We start from the raw sequence: 27209 nt of genomic DNA, 5'->3' as shown, positions 1-27209 counted from the left end.
TTTGACAGGCAGAGTGGACAGAGAGAGAGAGAGAGAGAGAGAGAAAGGTCTTCCTTTTGCTGTTGGTTCACCCTCCAATAGCTGCTGCGGCTGGCACACAGCGCTGTTCCATAGCCAGGAGCCAGGTGCTTCTCCTGGTCTCCCATGGGGTGCAGGGCCCAAGCACTTTGGTCATCCTCCACTGCACTCCCGGGCCACAGCAGAGAGCTGGCCTGGAAGAGGAGCAACCAGGACCGAATCTGGCACCCGACCAGGACTAGAACCCCGGGGTGCCGGCGCCCCTCTGCAGGCGGAGGATTAGCCTATTGAGCCACAGCGCCGGCCCATTGATTTCCTTTTGAAACAAGCAGAGTACAAAGAAAGTATTTAACTGACTTTACCTGATTATATATCAATGAAAGAGCTGAATTAAAGTATTAAATATTGGTTCATTAAAAACCTACTTAGGTATTATAGAATTTGTGTAGAATTTCTGAATCTATAATATGCACATATATATTCATGTCAGTATGTTGCAAAGTATAAGATGCTGTATAATCATAAAAATATCAGCTTATGTCTTCTAGCAGTAATAGCTTGTATGAAAAACCAAATATGGTCTATAAGGCATACTACTTTAAAATTTTTAAGAATATTTATATTTTTATAACTAAAATTAGAATACTTATTTGAGAGACAGGGAAGGAGATGATCAGCTGTTGATTCGTTCCCCAGATGGCTGCAGTGACCTGGGCTACCTGAAGCTAAGTCCAGTCCTCTGATGTAGGATGCAGGCGTCCTAATCACGTGGCTAAACACCTGCTCCTAGTCATGCTGTGTTTGTGGTCTATTTCTGTAAAGTGTTGGAAGGTAAAGTTATATGATGTGTTAATCAACCATAGATAGGAGGAAATAGCATATTTCCCATGATGCATAATGATCTATAGTATCGTTTCTTTGAATAGTGCAATGCATGTTTGTTAGTGCTAACAGGGGCCATCGCTATGGAATTTCCACATGAATTTCCTTCGAGTTTGTTAAATCACAAAACACATTAGAAAGCAATTAGAACTGACTAAAAATTGGAAATATGTATTAGTACCAGTGAGTATTACCAATGATAAATACCAAATAGTAATGTAGCACAGGCTAAGAAATAGTCTCGTGTGTGTACATTCTTTAGCACATCATGTATATTTTAACTTGGTTCTGGATTCTGGTAGTGGCTTTATGCCCTACAGAGTTTCAGTGGAAGTTGTGTCTTGTCAGTGTTAGAAACCTCACATCTTGGCTGACTAGTTTTAGGTAATGGATTTCTGCCGAGTGAGGGGAAATAATGTTTACTGGACCTTTATTCCAGCCCAGGCAGTGGGCCCCGTGCTAAGTGCTTTATATCATACTTCATTTAATCTTGGCAGCAACCGCGTGAGAAGTAGACATCACCCATAGTTTCAAGGTGAAGAAATTGAATTCTGAATAAAACTAATGAATTTGCCCAAGGCTACTTAGTCAAGCTGGGCATGGTCTCCAGCTCATGTGTTTTGTTCTGTGAGGTGCATCCAGGCTATATTGGCGCTGGTGATAGTGTTCAGAATCCTCTCACATCTGTGCTCTGAAATTGTACTCCATATTAGCCTACAATAGAATTTAATGAAATTGGATTGGTTGTTAAGTCTGTAATTCCTGAGTTTGAAAATGATGTGCTGGAGGGAAGAATTCGCTTGCATTTTCTCCTTTCACTTCCGATTTTAAAAAGTAAAGGATTTACCAAATAGTAATCACAGTAGAAAATGCACACATACACAGCTACTGAGAGACGGGGCCGTAATTATGTGTGAGGGAGCTGTGATGGGCCATTCTGTGAAGTTGCATGATCTTGATGCCCTCATAAGAGGAAGTTAGTGTACACACCGCCAGTCACCAAAAATTTATCACATGCCTGTCGGGTGCCTGGCTGAATTATAGATGCTGAGGGTTCATTGGTTAACCAAAGAGATGTAAGTCTTTCTCAGGATGTTTCTACTCCAATTTGGATATTGTCAACATTTCATGCAGAGTGTGAAGTAACAGCACATTTAAGACATCATATGAGAAAAAATATTTTCCCATACTGTAGAACTTCTCAAAATAATGTTTTTAGGTAAGCTAAAAAAAATCTGCTTGGCGTATCCCTTCTTTAAGAACTTTATCTGAAATAATATGTTTTTTCTTAACTCAGACTTGGCTGTTTCTTTGCAGCATGGAAACCAAACTGACCTGTCTGGAAACCAAGACTTAAGCTAAGTTCAGATCAAGACATAAACAAACATAGTGTCAGAGAAAAGCTTGTCTCAGTATCACCAGTTCTTCAGTGTTCAGTTATGAAAAAAGAAAGACATTCAGAAGAAACGGACAGTACTGCCTGTGATAGCCTAAAACTGAAACTAACCAAGTGAACAGAAGCCAGAATTCATAAGCCTGATGTACCACATTTTAAAAACTCCTATCCTTCACAGAATGTGAATCTGTGAATCTGTGTTTTTGCTTCACTCTGTTATTAATGGATGACTTCTTTTTTCCAACAATTGTCAACATTTCATAACTGGATGTAAGTGGTGCTAGGTTAGTTAAGGTCTGTACCTTAATTGTGGCATTTAAAGACCAGTTAAATTCATAGAATCATAAATTTATGTTAGTATTTGATTTCATATGTATTTTGCATATCCTTAATAATTTTCTGAATAATCTAGTGTTTTAAGTAGAAAACTGTCTTTAGATCTCAGAGATAAAAATTATATTCTTTAAAAAAATTGCTCTTTTTTACCATAGTTGATATTTCTTAATTTACCTTAATATATGTGAAAATTTTATATCCAGTTCTAATGACCAGTAGTCAGTCATCTAGTGATTTGGTTCTCAAAGTATGATTTGCAGACATAATAATGTTAAGATATGTCGTTTAACATTTCCATTGATGGTACAAAAGAAGTAATGATAGACTCTTACTTAACACAAGGCCAGGTACCAAACTGTACTCACATTCTTCACTTTTTCTCACAGTAAAAATAAACAGCCGAGGAGCTGGCATTGTGGCTGCATGCTGTATGGGCTCTGGTTTGAGTGTCAGGTGCTCCACTTCTGAGCTAGCTTTCTGCTAATGTGTCTCGGAAAACAGTAGAAGATGGCCCTAGGGCTGGGGCCCTTGCACCCATGTGGAAGACCCAGATGAAGCTCTAGCCCTGACCATTGCAGCCATTTAGGGGAGTGAACCAGTAGGAGGAAGATTTCTTTATCTGTCTCTTCCTCTGTCTGTGTAACTCTGCCAAATAAGTAAATTAAAAAAACCCTCCCCACCCCCCTCACTCCTCCCTCCCTCCTTCCAAAACCAAACCCAGCCAAACTGACAAACCAACTAACCAGCCACTCAGGGCAAGCTTCTTTTCAGAGGATCCTTAATGAAGCAGTAAAAAGGATTAATTTTCTCAAGCTTTAATCTCTCTCTTTTTAATATTTTGTGTAATACAATATGAAATATATATACTGCACTTCTTTGGTGTCCTGAAGATTAATGATTGTCTGGAGAAACACAATTTTTGCTATAAAGAATGACTGACAGGCATACTGTGGTATATGGTATTTTCACATGCTTTCTCAACAATGGATAAAGTGAGCCTGTCACTTCAAGGAAAACAGCTGACACTGTTTATTACTGATGATAAATCTCAAACTTTCTGGCAAAAATTAAGATTTGGGGAAGCTTGTGTCACTAACTGATCTGCCTAACTCAGTGAGCCAGAATTTCTTCCCAGTTGATGAAGTCTGTTGTTTCATATTTATTCATGGGTGAGAAATCTGCTCACGGTATATGGCCTGTATGGGCTCTGGTTTGAGTCTCAGATGCTCCACTTCTGATCTAGCTTCCTGCTAATGTGAAGTTTTAATTGATCGGAGTACAAAAATTTCATTGATAGGGTTTCAGATCCCCCTTTATATAATGAACTTTTAAGAAGTTCTGACTTGTTGAATTTTGAACATATTAAAGAATGAGTACTATTACAGATATGTGAAGCTTCAAAAATATCCTCCTTTTCAGACTATTACCTATGTGCAAATATATATTCCTCATATATAATCCCTAAGAATATATTACAGTAAATTAAGTGCAAAAGCAGATTTCTAGTTTCTTATATTAAATTAGACATTAAAGAGGTTTGCAAAAATGTAAGACAGTGCCACTATATTTTGGCAAAATACATTGAAATGTAATGGATTTATTATTTTAATTGTTATTTATTTTATTATAGTTAGTGCTGTAATAAAAAGACAAAAAGAAGTGGAAATGTTTGGAAGAGGAAACTGTATGTAGTAGAATCAGATAGTCCTTTCTCCTCAGAGCAGCCTAATACAATTTTGGGATAACACTGTATGTTTTGGTGGTTTCGAGAAATGAGGACACAACAGCATACTGTGTCTACTAGGCCTCCTCTCTTCCCCTACAACCCAAAGATACTTTGTGGAGGAGGAGAATCAAGCTCTTGGTTCCCTACGCTGTGGTGTTTATTTATTCTTATCATGTTTCTTCATAATTTGTTCCCATCTTGCTACTTAATTGAATTAAAAACATATTTAACTGAGTTCATATGCTATATCAAAGTAAAATACAACCTGTATTTAAATATATTAAATATATTTTCTGTAAATAATGGATTCAAACAAAATGGAAATATTTTCGGGTTATATGTTAACTTCGGAAGTTCACAACTTCTCTTACCTTTTAGCTGTGTGTCTTGTCATTTTTGCTCTTCTGTGGTACAGTATAGTCTCCTTTCAGTTCATTTAAATACTCTTTCACAGTAAACTCATTAATAGAATCTCATAAGCATAAACAATTTCATATGTAGTCTCTCTGTTAATGTAAATGTCAGCCTTAAAACCAGCCTGCATGTGGTTGGGTGAAATCAGAGACTTCTGTGTATGTTTTTTAATAAGTACTTTATATTTTAATAAATATACAAAGGTACCTTAGTTTGTGGAGTAATTGAATTTAAAATGTTCATTTTGGTGCAAAAAATTTTGAATTGAGTATAATAGGTATTCACAAAGTTCATAGAAAAAGGCATATTATGAAAAAAGAAAACTCTAGATTTCATTATGTAGGAGATCATGGGTATGCAGGAGGCTTTGGCTTGTTGTTATTCCTCATGTCTGTTGCTAGTTAGGATCTTAGGCAAGGGGGAGTTAAATTTCCTTTGCCCAGATTCTTTATGAGGTAAGGGTAGAGACAGAAGGAGGTAGAGGTATAACATGTTATAGTGTTTTGGAATATTTTGAAGTTACCAGAGCAGCCATAACTTCGTCCAGCACCTGACTCCTTTCTTTAGAAACATCCATTATCACTCTCTTTGTTACCCATCCAGGGAATGTGGTCATGGGAAAAGCAGTGACAGTGAGGCACTACGGCACTATGGTGTTGACTCGGGATCATTTCCCTGGCACTAAATGTCTAATCCAGACAGGTATGTGGAGCTGAGTCTTTCCTAGTGGGCCAGTTCACTCACTGAATATCCTCTCAACAAATATATCCTAAGAATCTGTGTTTACTGCCCAAGCAGTCCTGGGTAAATCCTCTCCCTTCTGGTTTTGCAAACAAGAAATTCTGGAGATTTCCACAGCAGCAGCAGCAAAGACCTGGCTAGGAATCATGATTCCTACACCTGTCTGGAGTGGTTATCCTGTGACGCATGTGCCTTGGCCATTGTAAGAGTTGGTACTTGGTAACAGGTTTCGTGTATAAGTTACTACGTGTTGATATGAAGGCACAAACATCAATATCTTGGGTTTTCCTTTCAGGATTCCTTGCCCTTCCTTGTCCATACACTTGTTTTCTCTTTGTCCCAAAGCCCTTCTGCAGCTGCACTGAACCAGGCTGGGAAGACTGCCCTGCATATCATGCAGGAAAGGATGTGTGAAGACAGGCCCCATCCTCTGTGAGAGAGGCCACGGCCCTGGCTGCGTAGCTGGGTGTGTGAGGAGAAACGGAGTCCCTTCAGATGCAGGGCCAGGCAGCCCTGGGACAACGAGCAAGAATGATGCACACTGGTTAGAGTTGCATCTTGAATGGAGTGGGTTGGAAGGGGACGTCTCATACCTAGCAGGGCTGGGCACTGGAGAGAAAGCTTCTTCGTGGGTATGGGGGTTGGAGAGAAAGATGACAGCTGGGACTCAAAGAATGTTGAAGTTTTTGAGAACCCATGGGTGGTTAGGAGATAAGAAATGAAGGAGGCAGAAAAGGATCTCAGGTCCACAGGCATATTCTGGGAGCATGCATTTTACCTAGTGGTTAAGACACCTGCATCCCACCTTGGAGTGGCTGGGTTCAATTCACAGCTCTGACTTTTTCTTTCTCTTCCTCTTTTTTTTAAAAAAGTATTTGTTTATTTATTTGAAATAATGATAGAGAGAGGGAGAGACAGAAAAAGAGATCTTGTATCTGCTGGTTCCAAATGGCTGCAATGGCCAGGGCTGGGCCAGGCCAAAGCCAGGAGCCACTAGCTTCATCTGGGTTCCCCACATGGGTGGGTCATTTTCTGCTGCTTTCCCAAGCACATTAGTCTGGAGCTAGATTGAAAGAGGATCAGCCAGGACTTGAACTGGCACCTGTATGGGATGATGGTGCTGCAGATGGTGGCTTAACCTGCTATGCAACAATGCAGGCTCCTCAGATCTGGCTTCTAACTCCAGCTAAAAAGCCACCTCTGATGGCTCAAGTAATTGGTTCCTTACCACCCACATGGGAGACCAGGTCGACATTACTGGCCTTGACCTCAGAACAGCCTTGACCATTGCAAGCATTTGATGAACAAATCAGTGGATAGGATCTCTCTCTGTGTCTCTCTCTCTCTCTCTCTCACAAAGGGGTGGGGGCATATTCTACACATAAACAGGTAGAGACACTGCCCTTTCCTTGATTTCTCCATGTCGTGTGGTTGATTAGTTAAGAAGTTCTCTGGATTTACTGCTGCTGAGTGCAAAGTAAAGCTGAGAAGCTTGATACATGTGGATATGAAATATGCAAACAGATTGACCAGACGTGGTTTATACTGCAGCAGAAGTTTATTTTTGTCAAGATTTATTTGAAAGGCAGAATGACAGAGGGTGAGACACAGAGATAGCTTCCATCAGCTGCTTCACTCCCCAGCTAGCTACAGCAGATAGTGCTGGTCCAGGGCTAAAACCCAGCAGCCTAAAACTCCACCCAGGTCCCCCACATGGGTGACAGAGACTCATCTACTTGGGCCATCAGGCACCTCCCACGCACCTCAGCAGGAAGCTGGATTAGAAGTGGAGCAGCCAGGACTTGAGCTTACACTCTGATATGGGATGTCGGCATTTCAAGCAGTGTCTTAACCCACTGCTCCACAACAGCCCTGCAGCTGAGTTTTGGAGGGACGTGATGCAGCCAGGGGGTGAACTTGCACACACTGGGTAAAACTAAAAGTCAAAGGGAAAAGTGTTTCTTTTTTTTTTTTTAAGTTTTAGATTTTTGATCCTTAGCTGGAGAGGTTTATTCAGTAGTAAAACATTTTTGTGGGGTGGGAAATTCTAGGAACATTGGCAGGGAGAGACAGCTTTGAAGAATAACTTGTCACCTGTAGCTCCTTACTGTGGACTAACACTGGGGGTGCTGTGTGTGTGTGCAGAAAGGGTTATGTAAATACACAATGTTTTGAATGAAGGTTAATATGATTGCTAATGAATTTTTAAATGTAAACTGACATGTTGATTCTGGATCACCAGTAAATATGAGAAATCTGTGTCTCTGCAGTCATTTTGCTGGTTGTCAGAATTTTTCTAATCTTGGTTTGGAAGTCAGTCATTTATTTAATAGCAAGAATTCCCTTCCTATCACTGTTTTTTTTTTTTTTTTTTTTTGAATGAGCAACATGTCACACTTGCATTCTTGTTGCTATTTAACAGAGGTTTTGAAGGACAGATGCATGGTGTTTTTAGCATGAACACTGATAACTTCTGATTTGAAAGTGCTGCTGGGCCAAGCTGGTTTCCATAGCAGTGAAAAATATCATTTCCCCAAGACCATTGGCCATTAATGTGAGCCAGTGATTCTGAACATTTGCTACCAATAGCCTAACATTTACTTTTTGTGTGTGTGGATTGTCATAGTTTTTACAAGAAGGCAAAACTTATGTGTGTTGATATTGAACATTTTGCTGTTCACCCTGTTGCATTGTGAGTGAAATCCAACAGCAGGAGTGACACGGGAGAAGACATGAAAGGTTTACTAAGAGGTGGCAGTGAGATTGAGGTTACCAGCAGCAATGCTTGTGAACAATACTACTAAGCAGTAGAGCTAATGAGATTTGGGATGTTTTTCAAAAGTAGTCAGCATTAAGTATAATGCTCCTTCAGGGAGCGCTGGTAATGCCCACAAGAATGTGTGCACCGAGGGATCCGATTCCGGGCTAACTCTCCGTTCTTTTTAGGAGTTGACATAACACACACCTGTGCATTCTCTTCTATGCCCTCAAAATTGTTTTGAAAAGCTTCTGACATCTGGAAGTGTGAAAGCGAGCAGATTTTGAATTGTTCTCTGGCAAGTAGGAAAAATCAGTTCTAACTGTAGTGTTTTACCCATATATGGCATTTGCAGTAAAGGTCTTGATTCATCTCATCACCTTCTGATGATAACCTGGGGAATAAAACCTCCTAAGACTTCATGGCGGATTATATTTATTAGATAGTGTTTTTCTTGAAGCATTTTAACATGCCAGAGGTAGATACATGTGTATTTATTTACAGTTGGGTCTAAAACAGCAAGGTTTTGTGTTGGAGGGAGACATTTGGAAACTATGTCTCTTCATTGTTATTAGTGTATAGAACAGTGGTGATAAATAACACTGACCCATTGACTTTTACATGATGATAAAGCTTTGCCTGATATCACACATCTACTCTTCCATAGTATTAACATACATATTGTCACTGAAGAGAAACTGTCAAGTGTCATTAAATTTACTTTGAACTTCCAACTGCTCTGCAGTGACTTTGACAATTGAGTCAGTTGGACTTTTAAAAATATATGTCACAATATATATTTCATGCTTATAAGGCAAAATGTGGGATGTTTCTGTACGCTAGCATTCCCAGTGTCCCCCATGGATTTTTGTTAGAGTCACAGATTTTTCTTGTCAGAATTAGGCTTCACTTGGCTTGGCATCAGCAGCTTATTTCTTGCAATCTATTTAATTGAGTAGTTTCTGCTGTTTATCCTAAAATGCAGATAAATGGCTTTCAGCACACTGTTTATAGTTTAATAGCTCCTGAAGTGAGTCAACATTATCAGCTACAGTCTTCATGTCATAACTAATGATCTCTCTGCTTATGCTTTCCTGCTGCTGGAAGACACTGAACTTTGCAGAGGCAAGAGCCTGGCACAGTTGGGGGTGGGTGGATTGTTGGCCACAGGGGCTATTGGTCAAGGTTTTTCCCCCTGTACTGGTGTGAAATGGAAAAGAAATACGTCCTTGAATATGATTTTGTCATGCACAAAAGCTATCACAAAGTACTGGTTTCTAAGAGCTGAGGTGAAGAATTATTAGGGACTGTTAAGAGGGATTTGTTTTATTCTTGCTTGCTTAATCGAAAGCACAATTCTAATATTTTCCAGGCTATTTGACTTAATGGTAGGAAGAGGGAACCACTGGGAAATGTTCATATTCCTACCACATAGCTACTCAGGTTCTGATAATGGAAGGAAGCATTTTTTTTTTTTTTTGTCTCCCAAGGAAGACAGGAATAAGGAATGTCAATCACTTATCACTAGAGCATACTCATTCAGAAAGCTCATCTTGCTGTGGCTTTCAGGGGGAAACAACTGTGAAACTTGAAGTGTGAATCAGCAGGCTTGATGATCATATGGCCAATGCTGACTCTATTTTCCCTCCTCTGATTATTTGCTGGGTTTTAAGATAGAGGACAGGACTTGGTGTACAAACGTGACAGTGTGGGACAGTAGTTTCCATACAGCTAGAGTAACAAGCAATACATTTTTGGTAAGATACTTTGTTTGATCTCCTGCGTTCTGTATGAATGTGGAAAACTTGCTGGCTGAAGTGGCTGTTGAAGATAACCACTGACTCTTGCCCTATCTTAGTAAGATTGTTTGGGGACATTTTGGTCATTTAAAAAGACCATGAGTAAATGTACTCATATTTTTATTTTCTTATCCTGATGGTGAAATTTAAAATACCAGAGTATTTTAATAACTCAGGGTAAACATATACAATACATGTAGATACATCTGCCTTATGTCTATTTGGCTCAACATACAGAAACTTCTCAAGAAAGGCTTGGGAAGAGGTTATAACTATCATGTACCACCTTACATTCTGATTCTCTGCTGTTCCTTTTGGGTGGTGGTTTGCTTACTTGGAGAACATCTACTGCTAATTATTTCACAGATAAGGAAGGAAACGTTTTGAACTCGGAATAAAATGCATGGATGAGAATACAGTTGGCATAAATGAGAAGGTACAGCCTGGGCTAAAGAATATAAAGAAACAAAATGGAAAGGTCAGATCAGTAAGACTCTTGACGACCAGACCACTGAAGCTATTGGGGCTTTTTACAATTAAAAAATGAGAAAGTAAAAGTGCTTTTGCAGAATGTTGCTGCAGACCGAAGCCGTTTGTTTATTTACAGAGGGATAGCTTGTGCAGTATCAGGCCAGAGTGTTCCTGTGTGTGCTCTACCCAGAAGGAAGATCACACAGTTATTAGCGCAAGCGAGCTTCAATTCAGATCTTTCCTTAGCATTTTATCCCAGAAGTTAGCACAGTTGTCCCTTGGCCTTCCTCTTCTCACCAATCAAAGCAGAGTAGATATGGGCTCAGTTAATGGCCAGTTAATTTCAGAAAACAGCTGTTTTTCTTTTGTCTGAAATGATCAAAACTGTATGTATGCTATCTTTATGCGTACCCAGGACCCAGTTCAACTGCCTTGGTTTAGCTTGTGTGAGCAGACAGGATTTAGCTTGTGGCATACCTTCTAAACACTGGGCTCCCTTCCCGTGGCCTCAGGATGTTAGTTTGATCTTAAGGTCCAGTATTGAACTCTACTGTTGGTGTCTGAATGTAAAGGGAAAAACTATTCAGACTTGTGAAATTCTGATGAAAGTTCTTATATACATGGGAACTTGTTTTGACCCTATTGCTATTAATATATATTCTGAATGCATGTATCAGGATTTTTTCTTAATAATTTTTTTTAGGATTTTTATTTATTTGTTTGAGAGGTGGAGTTACAGAGAGAGAATGAGAGAGAGAAAGAGACAATGATATCTTCCATCTGCTGGTTCACTCCCGAAATGGCTGCAATGGCCCAAGCTGGGCTCATCCAAAGCCAGGAGCCAGGAGCTTCTTTTGGGTCTCCCATGTAGGTGCAGGAGCCCAAGCACCTGGGCCATCTTTTACTGCTTTCCCAGGCCACAAGCAGAGAGTTGGATTTGGAAAGAGCAGCTGGGCCATGAACCTGTGCCATATGGAATGCCAATACCACAGGTGTAGGCTTGACCTACAATGCCACAGCACTGGCCCCACTAATAATATTTTTATACACTGCTTAGCAAACATTGTAATTAATGTCTGAATTAAAAAAACAGCAAAATATATTCTTTTTTTCCAAAATATATTCTTTAGTATAAACATCTAAAAATACTTGGAAATTGATACATTTTCATTTCAGCTTTTTGTGTAAAAAAATAAACTTTACAAATGGATTTGAGATAGAGACAGATATTGAAAGAAAGAGAATATTAGTTCAGATCTGCTAGTTCTCTACCCCAAATGTCCCCAACAGCTTGAGACTGGCCAGGCTGAAGCCAGGAATCAGGAACTCAATGCAAATCTCCCACATGGCTGGCGGGGACCCAGTTACTTGAGCCATCACTGCTGATTCCCAGGGTCTACATCAGCAGAAAGTCAGAGTCAGGAACCAGAACTGGAAATTGAATCCAGGTATTCAAATATGGGATACCTGCATCTCTGTAAGCATCTGGACTGTTAGGTCAGACATCTACTCCCATAAAAAAAAATGTTTTATTATCTATCTGGTGTTAGGAAAATATATCTGTTTTCTTGGGTAAGTTTTAGATAATTTGTTGAAAGTAGCACAGGTACTAGCCTGGGGGACAGATGGTTTTGCATTCATATAGAGTATAGAAGAAGGTGAAGTGGAAGTTCTGGTGTGAGTGGACAGTCAGCAGCCCTTACAAAACAAGAACAACTACAAAACTGAGAGCTTCCGTGCCATTCTTTTTTTGACAGGCAGAGTGGACAGTGAGAGAAAGAGACAGAGAGAAAGGTCTTCCGTTGCCGTTGGTTCACCCTCCAATGGCCGCCACGGCCAGCGCGCTGCGGCCGGCGCACCACGCTGATCCGATGGCAGGAGCCAGGTACTTCTCCTGGTCTCCCATGGGGTGCCGGGTCCAAGCAGTTGGGCCATCCTCCACTGCACTCCCTGGCCACAGCAGAGAGCTGGCCTGGAAGAGGAGCAACCAGGACAGAATCCGGCGCCCTGACCGGGACTAGAACCCAGTGTGCAGGCGCCGCAAGGTGGAGGATTAGCCTAGTGAGCCGCGGCGCCGGCTCCGTGCCATTCTTACTGATGGGATTTTAAGATCTGTGAGCTTAGTCACATTGCCTTGCAGACAGCTTGTGTATGATAAAATTCCTTAAATCTGCTTGGAATTGCTAGCAGTTTTATGCCGATTCTAATAAATATTTCATTCTGGTTTAACTGTACCTGATTAATAGGATATTTACATGTCAAATATAAACTTTATATCAAAATTAATGAGTCGATCCAAATAATACAGTGGATTTAATAAAAGGTAGAATTGATGGCAATTGTTGGTCTTCCATTTTCCCAGCATTTTGAAAGATTCCAAATTATAAAATGAATTTGACATTCAGTAAAGGTAAAACTGTTTAAAGAAAGATTGCACTGCTGATCAATTTGTGAAATTGTGCTTATTTTAAGACAAACTTAGGACATTGCATGTTGAAATACCATTCTGAATGTCAAAAGGATATTAACAAAAACTGGATTTCTGGATATTTAAATGATAAATTCTAGGAATTTTTGGCCTTGCATATAATCAGAGGCAGCTCCTAGGCATCTGGAAATGTTACACAATACACTGTGGTTAGTGACTTACTTTCTTTTTTATTCCAAGGTTCCTTTTCTCTTTTACCTTTCTGTTGTCACGTGCTGTGGATCCTGAACACAGCTCAGTGCCTGACTGGAATAATCTCCCTGGCCCGCTTATAATCAAAGGGAGAGAAACAGCTGAGCTGTATTAGACAGCCACAGCCTGGACTGCATTTCTCAACTGCTGAATAACACATCACAGGTGCAGGATTAGTGCTGCCCACGTTGCTGGGCTTTCCAGTGGAAACCCCTATCAATTCTGTGCCTCCTCCTCCTGTCCCATCCCAGGGAACCTGGCGATGACCTATCAAGTGTGCACGGAAGATCAGCAGTGAGTGTGGGAGCAGCTTGCTATCTCCTGCAGACTCTTTTCCTTCTGCAAAGTATGTAGGCAAGATCAGCAAAGCCAGTTCTGGCACAAGAAAAATATGTAAAATTTTAGTCTTTGTTGCCGCAGAAGGGGGTATAAAACAGTTCAGCGGGGCTCAGAAATTCTATATAGAGAAGTTGCAGGCCAGAAGAAAGTGGTGTTGTTGAACTGTTCTGGCATTGTATAATTGAGGTTACTTTTAAACTCGTGAAGCGGGTATATTATTTTAACTTCTGTGTCATACATGTTGGATTGTGTGTTTGCCCCTACACATTTTCCAACCCTGTCATGGTTAAAATCAAGAGTAGTGGCCATGTCAAGTCCTTGTGGTGTAATTCAGTTGTTTATAGTATTTGACATTATGATTTGTTTTTCTGTACAGGGTATCCAACTCTAAATTCAGAGATTGCTTGCTTGAAAATAAGAGTTTTAAAAAATGTGAAAATAGCTTTGAGATGTAAGTTTAATGACATAGATTGCATGAATGTCTGTAAATATAGTTTTGGAGTCACTCCTTTTCTGCAGGGAATTTGATAAATTGTTCTATCGAGATGAAGTACACATTTGGAGAAAAGGCAATGTAGTCATTTGTAGCATTTTTTGGTCTTTGAAAGCTTTCGTGCAACATAATAACTGCACAACCAAATTGCATGGATAGTATATGCTTTAACATTTTACTAAAGTTTTCTCTCAAAAGTCTATAATGGCTTTCTAATACTCAGATTAGTTGTGGTTTGTTTTGTTGCTAGTTATCATTATTGTATAGAGTTTCACCAGAATGCGTTGGTACTGCTAGTTTAAAATAGTGTATTCTGCCGGCGCCGCAGCTCACTAGGCTAATCCTCCGCCTTGCGGCGCCGGCACACCGGGTTCTAGTCCCGGTTGGGGCGCCAGATTCTGTCCTGGTTGCCCCTCTTCCAGGCCAGCTCTCTGCTGTGGCCAGGGAGTGCAGTGGAGGATGGCCCAGGAGCTTGGGCCCTGCACCCCATGGGAGACCAGGAAAAGCACCTGGCTCCTGGCTCCTGCCATCGGATCAGCGTGTTGCGCCGGCCGCAGCGCGCCGGCCGTGGCGGCCATTGGAGGGTGAACCAACGGCAAAAGGAAGACCTTTCTCTCTGTTTCTCTCTTTCACTGTCCACTCCGCCTGTCAAAAAATAAAATAAATAAATAAAAAAAAATAGTGTATTCTAAGTGTAGTTTTATAATCAAAATATGTACTGTGTGTGTTTATACATCCCTTATTTCAACATCTTGTGTGTCTAGGGGTCAGTATGGACCTTAGCTAGGTATCCTTTTATAGTTCTCCAATTAGAGGATACAGTAAGGATTAGAAACAGAGAGACCCTAAATTCTTTCCAGGTTTTGTTCTTTGGGGAAAAAGAACAGCATGAACGTGGTGCTTTGGTTTCTGATCTGTCTCGCTTCATTGTCACTTCTCTTCTTTGCACATACGAATCTGTTCAAAGGAGCTCCTCACATCAAGCTGTCTTGGGAGTGCTTTGCAAAGCTTCAGAGTTGGTTTTGCTGTGGTGGCAAGTTGAACATCTACTTCAATTAGTTTCAGAACTCTGTGAAGCAAGAGTCCTCGTGGAAACTCTGCAGAATAAAACCATAGCTCCTGGCTTGGAAATCTGCCAAGTTCTTGTTGATTCTTTGACATTATTGTCAAAGAGACCATGGTTTAGTTTCTTTTCCAGCAATGTAGAGCTGAACTGACACGTTAAATAATTTAAAATACAGAGACATTTAAAATTTTTAATTATCCTATCAGCTCTGATTATGCTGTTTTATGGTTAATGTTAAATATCTTCAAGCATCATGCTTATTTGCTTGTCAGGTCATTTTCTCTCTTATCCTATAATCTTTTATTAAAGCGTGTTTAACTAAGTTGTGTTTTAGAGTAGTTTCAAAGATTTTTAATTCATGTGTATATGTTATATTTCTGTAAATTCAAAAGTATAATGAAATCTAAAGGAAAGGCTGTTATTAAAATGTTGCTTAATAGTTAAACAGTTAAACTTGAAGAGTATAATTTTGTGCAGAGAACTTTAATTTCCATTATAATCAATTGTTATGCTTACTTATGCTCATAGTTCTGTATCAGCTATCTGCAAAAATAATTTAGATGCATATGTTGTCTGTTGGCATTTATGTGATATATTTTTCATGTTTTGTGTCATATAAAACATTTACATGATTGAAGCTTTTATTTTTTCTCCAGATATTTTTTGGGTCTCTCTGTGGGGTTTTTAAGGCTGTAAAATGTTGAAAACGTGTTCTCCAGTGCAGTCTGAACAATATGGTAATGTGAGTCTGGTGAAACGAGGAGCGATTGCTTAGGAATAGAAACATGGATGTAAATCTTCTGATAAAAGCCCTGCTTTCTGGAGGAAGCTAACACATCTCTTACCTTTTGAAATTAATTTGTTTCTTTTCACCTATTCACTAGTGTCAACAAGAATTGGGGTGGGTGAACTGAAAACCTGGCAGTGCCCTTGGCTTTTGGTACTTTGGGTTTCGATAAAAGGTATTGGTTGATTACTGCCACACGAAGTAATCTCCCTTTTATGATCCTATCTAGGGCTTACATTTGACAATTGTATGTGGCATGGTGACATCTGTTTTATCATTTTCATCTACGGTGTTTTGGTTTTCCATATGTAGTTGATTTGTCTCACTGTGTTCCACGTGGGGTTGATTTGTCTTTACAGCCAGGTTGTTATTTTATCAAGTACTCTGGGCCATCGTGTTGTGTCGAGTGGCTTAATGGCAATTTGCTGGCTAAGTTCAAGTATTACAGAAGGAAAGAAAGTTCATCATAATAATACATTAGTCATCTTTGAACAACTTTTGTTAGTTAGACCAAAAAGCTCTATATTTTTATAGACCTCTTTGCTCACACGAATGAATGGCAAAAGGAAGGGAAAGCCAAAGAAAGTAAAATGAAGCGAAAGAAGGAAAAATTGAAAGAGAGGAGAAGAATCAGAAAGGGAAAGAGGGGACAAGGGGAGGAAGAGCAGTAAGATGGGACAGCAGAAAGGAAGGTTAAAAGAAAAATCGAGATTGAAAAAGAGAAAAAAGCACCACGAATAGAAACAAGGTGGAATCCTAAGCTTCAGCAGCACAGAAAACAACCAAGGTCTGAAGCTTGCTGTGTGCAGAGAACTCTGCTAGGTGCTTGACTGGGATGTTCTCGTCTGCTGCTCACTCCAGCCAATGATCTCTGCTGCTTCTCCTTGCTTTCTAGAAGGGAGTTCCAAGCACTCACTGAGGCCACTTAGCAAAGAAGTGGCTGAGCTGAGCTTGGAACTCATTTGTCTTTTGGTTGGCATCCTGGCTCTCCTGATCATTGCTTATCCCTGCTGTTGCTTCACAGCAACCAACTTCTCCCCCCGTCCATCTCTCCTCTGACTTGACTCTTCAAGAAAAAAGAGTCCTGAGGAGGTAACATCATTGTTAATAACAGAAAAATCTACTTTTTCCCTATATGTGATTTTACTCTGGTATCTTTGATTATATTTTGTTACTTTCTAGAAGAGTTCAGGTACATATCCTAACTTTTTAAAAAATCTTTATTTATTTTTATTGAATTTGAAATGCAGAGAGAGAGAGAGAGAGCGAGCGAGAGAGAAAGGAAAGAAGGAAGAAAGAAAGATCCTCCATTTGCTGATTGAATTTCCAAATGCCCGTAACGGTGGGGATTCGGTCAGACCAAAGGCTAGGAGCCTGGAACTCAATTTGGATGTCCCACACAGGTAGCAGAGATGTAAATACTTGGGCCATCATCTGTTGCCTCCCAGAATGAGTTAACTGAAAGCTGGATTGGAAGTGGAATGGCCAGGAATCCCCAAGCAATGCAGGCTTCCCAAGGAATGGCCAAACCCACTGCACCACACTGCCCACCCCTGAATTTTTTCATGTTTCCTCTTTCTCCTCCCATCTCCCCCAAGATTTTGGTGAATACCATATAGGAGATGATGTATTTGAAAATGCCATCATATAATGAGAGTCAAGCAGTGCAAATGAAGTTCCGTGGTTGAATTGAAAAAAAAAAAAAAAAAAAAACTTAGTAAATTATATAATTCAAAACCGAGTTAAATGACTCAAGGCTTAAGTGGTAAAAATAAGAATTAGTTATTTATTTAAACTCACTACTCAATGTTATTAAAGTTTATTTTAGAACTTAATATTATTCTTAAGCTCTGATTCAAGTTTTGGTCCTGTGTAAAGTAGACTATTTTTAAACAAACGAATATGACGATTTAGACCAGTTTTCGTTGAGAAATAAAATAGACTCTCGTTCACATGGTGGCAGAGAGGGGGTGGATTCTCCTGAAGTTGTTGCTAGCCAATTCAGTACTTGAATTTTTGAACCAACCTACCTTCTTACCCAGGATACTTAAAACAGCTCTGTGTGACATGAATTTCAGTCTCTGTTCTTGCTCTTGTCTGCCCTCTAGTGTGTATGGTTGGGATAGAACAGTGAAGAAGGGCAGAATTTAGAAAAGGAAAGAAAAAAGGAAGATAGACGATTAGTAGATTTTGTAACAAAATCATCATGTTGTTTTTAAATGAATTTTAAAGACTGCCATTTGAAAGCTCATTGTATGTTGAGACTAATTTGACTTCCTTTATCTCTATTGTCGGTGGAGATCATTTTAATGTGATGGTAGGTTCTGATATTTTCTTTGCTGTGGCAACTAAAATATTTAATATCACAAATTCATGATGTTTCACTTTTGGTGTTTTTGAAGTGGTAAGCATTCTACTGGAAAAAAATAATTGAAGCATGGATAGAATATTTTAGGAAGTAATAGGTATATATTAAAGATAAAATATAGTTGTTGCACAGTTGTAGCCTTAGTTTATGATATTGTGAATGCTTTTTCTGGGTTTTCTTTTTGTTCTTTGTTTTCTGTAAGAATCATGGAAGAGTACACAATAATACAAAATGATGTGGAAAAACTTTGAAACCAAAGAGCTGCTTTATTAACCATATACATCAACGAATATGTTATTATATAGTGGTTAGATGAGGCTTCCAGCTATCACTGTCCACTGTTTCCAAGTACTTTAAAGAAACTTTGTGATTCTGCCTATTTCCTGTAAAAGGAGAGTCCATAGAAAACTTGTATATAACTGAAAACATGTATATATATATATATATATATATATATGTAACATGTAGTCAATAAAATGTATTTAACATTCTGTTTAACTTTTACAGTTGAATTGGGATTGAATTACTATTGCTTATTCATCATAATGGTATTTAATGAAATTTGATTAATTTGCCTGAAAATTTATCAATCTCTATTTTACATATGAGAATCCTAAGGAATACAGGTTGATAAACTTTGTCTAAAATGCCTGGAACCAGAAGTATTTTAGATTTTGGATCTTTATTTTGGAACAGATAGCCTGTATAATTTAGTTGTAATTCATTAACATAGACAAATATATCTCAGTGAAAGTAATCCTAGGGTTCATTTGTACCCACAGAATTTAGTGGTCCTCTAAAAATTGAGAACCAATTTTAGATTGCCTTTCAGAAGCCTTACTCTTTGTAATCATGGTAATTTTGGTAGTTAACTACTTGTGTTAACTATAATGTGTAATGTAGCCAGCTAAGTTAATTGCATCAGATTTATCTAAATTCACTCTATCAAGCTCTAGAATAGGTCAAGAAAGGAAAGAAAGTTGGGAAAAGGGTAAGGGAAGGACTGTGGGAGGGAGAGGAGAGGAGAACAGAATAGTGGGATGGACTTCTAAAAGTGTGACTTCTTCAGTATAGTATTTATTCCTAAGAAATTTATAGACAGTCTGATTTTTCTGATTGCCCTCCTATTTTCTGTACAGTTTACTTGTGATTCTGTTGCTAAATATATTTTAAACACAATTATCTGTAAGTCTGTTGCAAAGAAATAATAAATTTTGTTGAAGTTTGCTCAACAACTAAATAGAAATTACCATATTTGGCTTTCTTTGGTGAAAAAAAGGAAGATTTTACTGTATTAATTAATAAAAACAATATACTAAATCACACATAATGTTTCCTTAAGGGTTGGATATATTTCAGTCATAAATGATTAATCAAAAAGCTGATAAAACATTCAGCAGGCTAACAGGATCATTTCTGTATTCATTTTGAAAACAACTATAGTAAGAAAAATATCTGAGAATGTTTTTGAGTGTCCTGTGCTTGAATGTGTTTTTGCTTAAATGAAAGTTTTGGTATTTGTTTAAAAATGATTATTTTCTTTTATGTAGAACTATAAAACGAAATCAAGTAAAATGAGAATTTAGCTAATAAGGTTCTTACGTTACTTATATGAGTCAACTAAATCAATCTTCTTTGCATTTCTAACTGGCATTTAAAAATTATACATGTTTATGGGGTACCATGTGATATTTCTGTACATGTATACACCGAGTCATTTCCAATCAGGGTAACCATAACTATTTCTTCAAATATTTCTCCATGGTGAAAGCATTAAAAAGCCTTGCTAGCTTTTTTTCTTTTTAACACAAATACACAGTGCTTTATCATCATTACCATCCTATGCTACAGATTACCAGAATTTCTTATTCCTATCAATCACTTAGTAGCAGTTAATTAACCTTTCCCTAGCCACCATTCCATTATTCTCTTCCTCCTCCGCCTCTGGTAACCACATGATAGTCTCAACTTTTATGAGATTCACTTTTTAAAGATCCCATATATGAGTGAGACCATGTGGTACTTTCTGTGCTTGGCTTGTTTTGCCTCAACATAATGACCTCTACTTTCTTCCATGTTGCTGCAAATGACATGATTTCTTCCTTTTTAATGGTTGGATAGTGGTCCATTAGGTATATGTGTCTCGTTTTCTTTATCCATTTATGAACAAGTGAATACCTAGGTTGTTTCCATTTCTTGCTTATTGTGAACAGTGCTATCCTAAACATAGGAGTGTGCATATCTCCTCGAAAGAGTGATTTCATATCCCTTGGATATAGGTCCTGTTGGTGGTACAACTGGATCATATGGTAGTTCTGTGTTTAGATTTTTGAGGAACTGCCATTCTGTTTTCCAGAATTGATGAACTAATTTACATTCCAACCAGCAATGTGCTAGGGTTCTTGTTTCTCTATATCATTGTCAGCAGTTATATTTTAAAAATCTTTTTGGTAATAGCCATTCTAACTGGAGTGGGTTGATATTTCATTGTGGTCTTCATTTGCATTTATCTGATGATTAGTGATGGTGAGTACTGCTTCACATACCATTTTGCAGTTTGTATATCTTCTGTCAAGAAATGTCTAGATCTGACTGCCTATTTTTAAATTGGATTATTTTGTCTTTGCTGTTGACTTGTTTGAATATGTTATGAATTCTGGTTAGTAACCCATTGTCACATGTATAACTTGCAAATATTTTCTTCCATTTTCTGTGTTGTTTCTTCACTTTGTTAGTGGTTCCCTTTACTAAGCAAAAGCTCTTTAGTTTGATGAAACCTATTTGTCTGGTTTTGTTTTTGTTCTTGAGCTCTTTGGATCCAGTCCAAAAATCCTACCCATTCTAATGTTCTCATCCATCTCCCCTATGTTTTCTTCTAGTAGTTTCAGTTTTGGGTCTTACTATTTGAAGCAGAGGTACACTGATTAGATTTAAACTGAGTAACTACCTTGTTAACCACTTCAATTTGTGAGTTACTTTAGCATAACCTCCCATTCTCCTGATTTTATGCATATACACAGCTTTTGATACATCACAAATATTCACATTTGGCTGTATTCAGAGAGATGGTGTCTAGAGGTTGAAGATATGGGAACATTAAAAAAAGACAGTTACGCCTTCTTCAGCAGCACTTATACTAAAATTGGAAGGATCTAGAGAAGGTTAGCATAGCTCCTGCACAAGGATGGCAATCTATGCTGGAGAATGTTCCATGAACTGTTGGGGAGAAAATATGTTGTCTGTAATGTTGGATAAAATGTTGTGTGTATGTCATAGATATAGTTGATCTAGGGTGTAGTTGAACTCTGCTGTTTCATTGCTGATTGTCTTTCTGCATGATGTGTCCATTTCTGAGAATGTGGTGTTAAAGTCCTCTACTGTTACTGTATTGGGGTCTGTTGATTCCTAAATTAAATTCTTCATTATTTCTTTTCATATCTGCCTTCCTCCTGTTTCAGACAAATTTCATAAAATATGAAAATATGATCTGATATGTTATTTTAATCAACCATCTAATATTTGATATATCTTTTCATTTTTGCTAATCCACTGTTCATCTGAACATTCACATTTATTATAAATAAGTCATTGACTTTCTTTTCATTTCTGATTTCAGCATCTTTAGTATCAGACTAACTTCATGTTTTATATAAACTGATTATTCTTTATCTGTGCATGTAATTGATTTGTTATGTTTTAAGTTCTATGGTCTATCTTTTATATGATCTAAAATGCCTCGCTTATCTCTCTGAGGATGATTTTGTGCAAGTTCAGTTTGACTCGATATGAAAGTGATCCTCTTAAAAACCCCTTTTCATACTCGTAGCATTAGATACAACAGTACAGATTTTATTTGGAACTTTTAATCAACCGTGAACTAAGGATTAAATAATATCTTATAATCTTTTCTATTTACGTTGTTCTTAGCTTTTAATGTGAGTCTAACCAGGTTAATTCCTTGTTTCTACCTCTCTTCTCTCATACCTTCGATCTATTAACTGCCAAATGATCAGTTCTCTTAATTTCCTCTGGTGATTGGAAGTATTGTGAATTATATGATAATGATTTTCACTCATAAGGAATTAGTTACATATAGATTAATGATAACAATTGAATGCTTTTACATGAATTACTTCCTTGATTTAATTATTTTGGCAAAAGCAAGTAAGAACTCCACCTCTCAGATTTTCATTGAATCATTTATTTAGTACTGCTTAATTAGAAACAGTCATTTTTTTCTTCCCGTAGCATTTACTTAGTCTACATTGTATGAAGCAACCTTACTTGCTCTTTCGGGATACAGTTTAGTATATAAAAATAGTGTTTCTATTATTAGCTGGTGGTCCTCCTATATTTTTGTTTTTCTGAGTATGCCTCTGGTAAATGCATACAATCTAACTGCATATGAAAATACTAAGTATCTTTAGAGAGGCTAATAACAATATTTGCTCTTCGTATTCCTTGTGTGAAGTGTAGTTCTTAACTGATTTTTCTAGTGTTTGAAGGCAAGCATGTATCATAAGGGTAACTTGACATTATCCGACTCAAATGTTTTTGTTAATAACTAAAGTAATGACCCTAGAGTATCCTATAAAACACTGCAGATTGAGTTTCCAAAATACTGGGGACCAGAAGTGTTTCAGAGTTCATTTTTTTTTGAACTTTGAAATATATACATATGCCTAATGAGATATTTGAGATGGAACTTATATCTATAAAGAAAACTCATTTCTGATAGAATAAATAAAGGGGAGAGTGATCCAACATGGGAAGCGAGATACTCAGCAGACTCATAGAATGGTGGATGTCCTAAACAGCACTCTGGCCTCAGAATCAGCCCTAAAGGCATTCCGATCTGGCTGAAAAGCCCATGAGAGTATTTCAGGCATGGAAAGCCAAGACACTCTGGCAAAAAAAAAAAAAAAAAAAAAAAAAAAACCTAAATGAAAGATCTCTGTGAGTGAGATCCCAGTGGAAAGAACAGGTCTTCAAAGAAGGAGGTACCTTTCTCTGAAGGGAGGAGAGAACCTCCACTTTGACTATGACCTTGTCTAAACAAGATAAGAGTCGGAGAACTCAGAGGGCTTCCATAGCCTTGGAAACTCATGACTGGAGCATAGGGAGATTACTGATGCCATAGACAGGAGTGTCAATTGGTAAATTCAACAACAGGAGTCACTGTGCACTTACTCCTCATGTAGGATCTCTGTCCTTAATGTGCTGTACATTGAGATTTAATGCTATAACGAGTACTCAAAAAAAATATTTCACTTTGTGTTTCTATGGGGGTGCAAACTGTTGAAATCTTTACTTAATGCATAGTAAACTGATCTTCTGTAAAAAAAAAAAAAAGAAATTATCAATTCCCAACTAGACTTTCACTGGGATTAAACATGACAATAGGTCTGATCTGATTTCATCATCATTTAAAAAAAATCATCTATTATTTTTCACTTTATGTTTCTGTGTGGGAGCAAACTGTTGAAATCCTTACTTAATGTATACTAAGCTGATGTTTGTATATTAAGATAATCGAAAATGAATCTTGATGTGAATGGAAGGGGAGAGGGAGTGGGAAGGGGGAGGGTTGTGGGTGGGAGGGACGGTATGGGGGGGAAGCCATTGTAATCCATAGGTCGTACTTTGGAAATTTATATTCATGAAATAAAAGTTAAAAAAAAGAAAGATAAAAAAAAAGAAATAAAATAAGTTGTAAGTTCAAAAAAAAAAAGAAAACTCATTTATGTTTCATGTATGCCTTATACACACGCCTTGAGGGTAATTTTATATGATGATTTAAATAATTTTGTGCGTGAAACAAAAATTTGTGTACATTGAACCATTAGACTTGTAGTGTCATGTTAATATTCAGAAAATTTCATATTTTGGATTTTGAGTTTGGAATGTTTATTCTGCTCAAAATAGACTGTTAAAAACTGACTGTGTAAGTGAGATCCCAGTGGAAAGAACGGGGCCATCAAAGAAGGAGGCACCTTTCTCTGAAGGGAGGAGAGAACTTCCACTTTGACTATGACCCTGTCTGAATAAGATCAAAGTCGGCGAACTCAACAGGCTTCCATAGCCTTGGCAACTCATGACTAGAGCCTAGAGAGATTACTGACGCCATAAACAAGAGTGTCAAATTGTTAAGTCGACAACAGGAGTCACTGTGTACTTACTTTTCATGTGGGATCTGTCCTTAATGTGTTGTCCAATGTGAAGTAATGCTATAATTAGTACTGAAACAGTATTTTATACTTTGTGTTTCTGTGTGGGTGCAAACTGATGAAATCTTTACTTAATATATACTGAATTGATCTTCTGTATTGTATATAAAGATAATTGAAAATGAATCTTGATGTGAATGAAATGGGAGAGGGAGCGAGAGATGGGAGGGGTGCGAGTGGGAGGGAAATTATGGGGGGGGAGCCATTGTAATCCATAAACTGTACTTTGGAAATTTATATTTACTAAATAAAAAAAAAAAAACTTAAAAAAAAAAAACTGACTGTGGAATGAGGTATGTGAGTTTACCAACAAGTTAAGCCTGGAAGCATACAAACAGGTGAAAGTGTGGTAGAAAGACAGTTTTAGGACTCAGACAGGATTTAAATGCTGGATCCCTGATTTGTTGATTGTGTATAGCACACTTAAATTTGAGTCTCAGCTGGCACCACACCTCATTAGGCTAATCTTTCCCCTGCAGCGCAGGCACCCCTGGGTTCTAGTCCCGGTTGGGGCGCCGGATTCTGTCCCAGCTGCTCCTCTTCCAGTCCAGCTCTCTGCTGTGACCCGGGAGTGCAGTGGAGGATGGCCCAGGTGCTTGGGCCTTGCACCCACATGGGAGACCAGGAGAAGCACCTGGCTCCTGGCTTTGGATCAGAGCAGTGCTGGCTGTAGCGGCCATTAGGGGAGTGAACCAACGGAAGGAAGACCTTTCTCTCTGTCTCTGTCTCTCTGTCTAACTCTGCCTGTCAAAAAAAATTTTGAGTCTCAAATTTCTTATCTGACAACAAGAGAATGATACTATATACCAATAGTATTAGTATTTAGAGTAGAAATAATTGGCATGAGAGCATCTCATTGAGCATATTGCATTGAATTAATTTCAGCTATTAGTTTAATATATAAAATACTACCCTGAGAGGATTACAGAAATGTCTTTTCCCTATGTAAGACATCTACTATATGGAAACTATAATTTTCATCTAAAACATCAAAATATCCATTTCATGAATATCTCATTTTTCATTTAATATCATCTTCTTCATGGAAGAAGACTGCAGTAGGCTCTCCTAGATTCTTAATTCTCATTCTCTTCTTTTCAGCAAACTTCCTTGATAACATGCTTTTGCGAAGTTCAGGAAAATTAAATGTGGGCACCAAGAAAGAGGATGGCGAAAGTACAGCCCCCACCCCTCGTCCGAAGATCCTGCGTTGTAAATGCCATCACCATTGTCCGGAGGACTCGGTCAACAATATTTGCAGGTTGGTGATATAATTGATTGAAACCTAGCTTTAACAAGATATTCATGCTTTTTCAACCACAGAACTGTAGGCTAGTGCTTCCAAGAACACATTTTGGAGAACACTGCCTAAGCTTAGTACCTTTCAGAGCTGTGCTTGTGTCTGGAGAATCATGGAGCTCTGGCTTAGATGGAAATGGTATTCTCAGATCCTTCCTCTCTGCAGACAGCATACATGTATGTAAACACAGGACCCAGTTCCCTGGAGCCGGGTCCACTAGTTTTCTTTCAAAAGACCTGGTCCCCACAGTCGGTTCAACAGCAGGGGCTGTCAAGCTTGTGTGATGTTTTTTGCTTCACCCATTCGTCATGCTGATGGGGTTAGCATTTTGGGAGAAAAAGCTGCTGGGAATAGTTTTATGTTGATTTGGAGACGCAGGAGAGTGACAGAGCTTATGTGAATCTACCAGATGTTAGGAAAGACATTGTCACAAAGTACAAGACCTGGTAATCGTGTTCTTAGAGCTGCTTTACAACATTTGAGAGCAGACTCTTGTCCTGTTCCCCTCACACGTCTTTCTGCAGCCACATCCATTTTGTTGATCCCTGTGGCTGCATTTGCTCTCTGGGTGTGGGCAGTGGTGAGTTAAAAGCCATAGCCTCATGAGGTCAGAGTGTGTCAGGAGACATGGATACGTTTACCAGGGCAACGTGGGGCTCAGGATAACAATGTCTGAGAAGGAGGGAGGTCTCCAGAGAGGTCAGGGACACATAAGGAGGTGGAAAGTGGATTTCCAGGTGTGGCGACCAGGAAGACTGTCTGGGCAGGTATCTGGGGCTTCATTAGCCTGGAAGGTGCATGGATGTGACTCGAATGCTTTTTTTTTTCTTTCTTTCTGAGTGCTTTTTTTATGGTTTCCACTAAGCAGGATCTAATTGAAGTTGGGCGTCTTTAATCCAAAAATTCAAAATCAGAAATGCTCCAAAATGAAACTTGTGGAGCACTGACATGTTGCCTGAGACGAAGATTCCTCACATGACTTCATGTGGTTGTCATAGCTAAAACGCAAGTGCAGTTAAAACTACTGCACAAGATTAACTTCAGGTTATGTGTTATAAGGTATATATGAAACATCCAATGAATTTTCTGTTGATATTTGGATCTCATCCCAAAGATACCTCATTGTGCATAAGCAGCTATTCCAAAATTCGATCACAAGAATTTTGGGTAAGGGCTACTCAACCTGTGTGAGCTGATTACTGTACCACACCTCCGAACCTCATATATTTAGCATAAGAAAAGTATATTAACTGAATGGCACAGGGAGGAAAGTTGGGTATGCTCATAAATATGTTTATGATTTAATCAACAAGACCACTTGGCCTTGTAGGCAATATTATTCTCACTTTTAGACATGGAATTTGGGATCCAGAGAGGTTTAGCAACTGCTGAGATCACTGGATTTTAT

General features: G+C 38.5%; 1 protein-coding gene and 1 non-coding gene across 6 annotated transcripts in view; both read left to right on the top strand.

Moving 5' to 3' along the window:
• The window catches only part of BMPR1B (bone morphogenetic protein receptor type 1B), a 443407-nt gene that overhangs the window by 355098 nt on the left and 61100 nt on the right, over positions 1-27209 (top strand). For all 5 annotated transcript variants that reach the window (XM_008267582.5, XM_017347401.4, XM_089302608.1 and 2 more), the window contains one exon: positions 25603-25762. In XM_008267582.5, coding sequence (XP_008265804.1) covers positions 25620-25762 — 143 coding nt within the window. In that variant the 5' untranslated portion in view covers positions 25603-25619. The remainder of the gene's footprint in view (positions 1-25602; positions 25763-27209) is intronic.
• LOC149125099 (U6 spliceosomal RNA) lies at positions 21389-21493 on the top strand. Its single transcript, XR_016212624.1, has one exon. It is a non-coding gene; the product is annotated as a U6 spliceosomal RNA (small nuclear RNA).

The sequence above is a fragment of the Oryctolagus cuniculus genome, chromosome 8, assembly GCF_051225735.1.
Source record: "Oryctolagus cuniculus isolate XC-2025 breed Fujian yellow rabbit chromosome 8, ASM5122573v1, whole genome shotgun sequence".
NCBI lineage: Eukaryota > Metazoa > Chordata > Mammalia > Lagomorpha > Leporidae > Oryctolagus > Oryctolagus cuniculus.
Note: the sequence above shows the minus strand (reverse complement) of the source record. Positions and strands in the feature narration are given on the sequence as shown.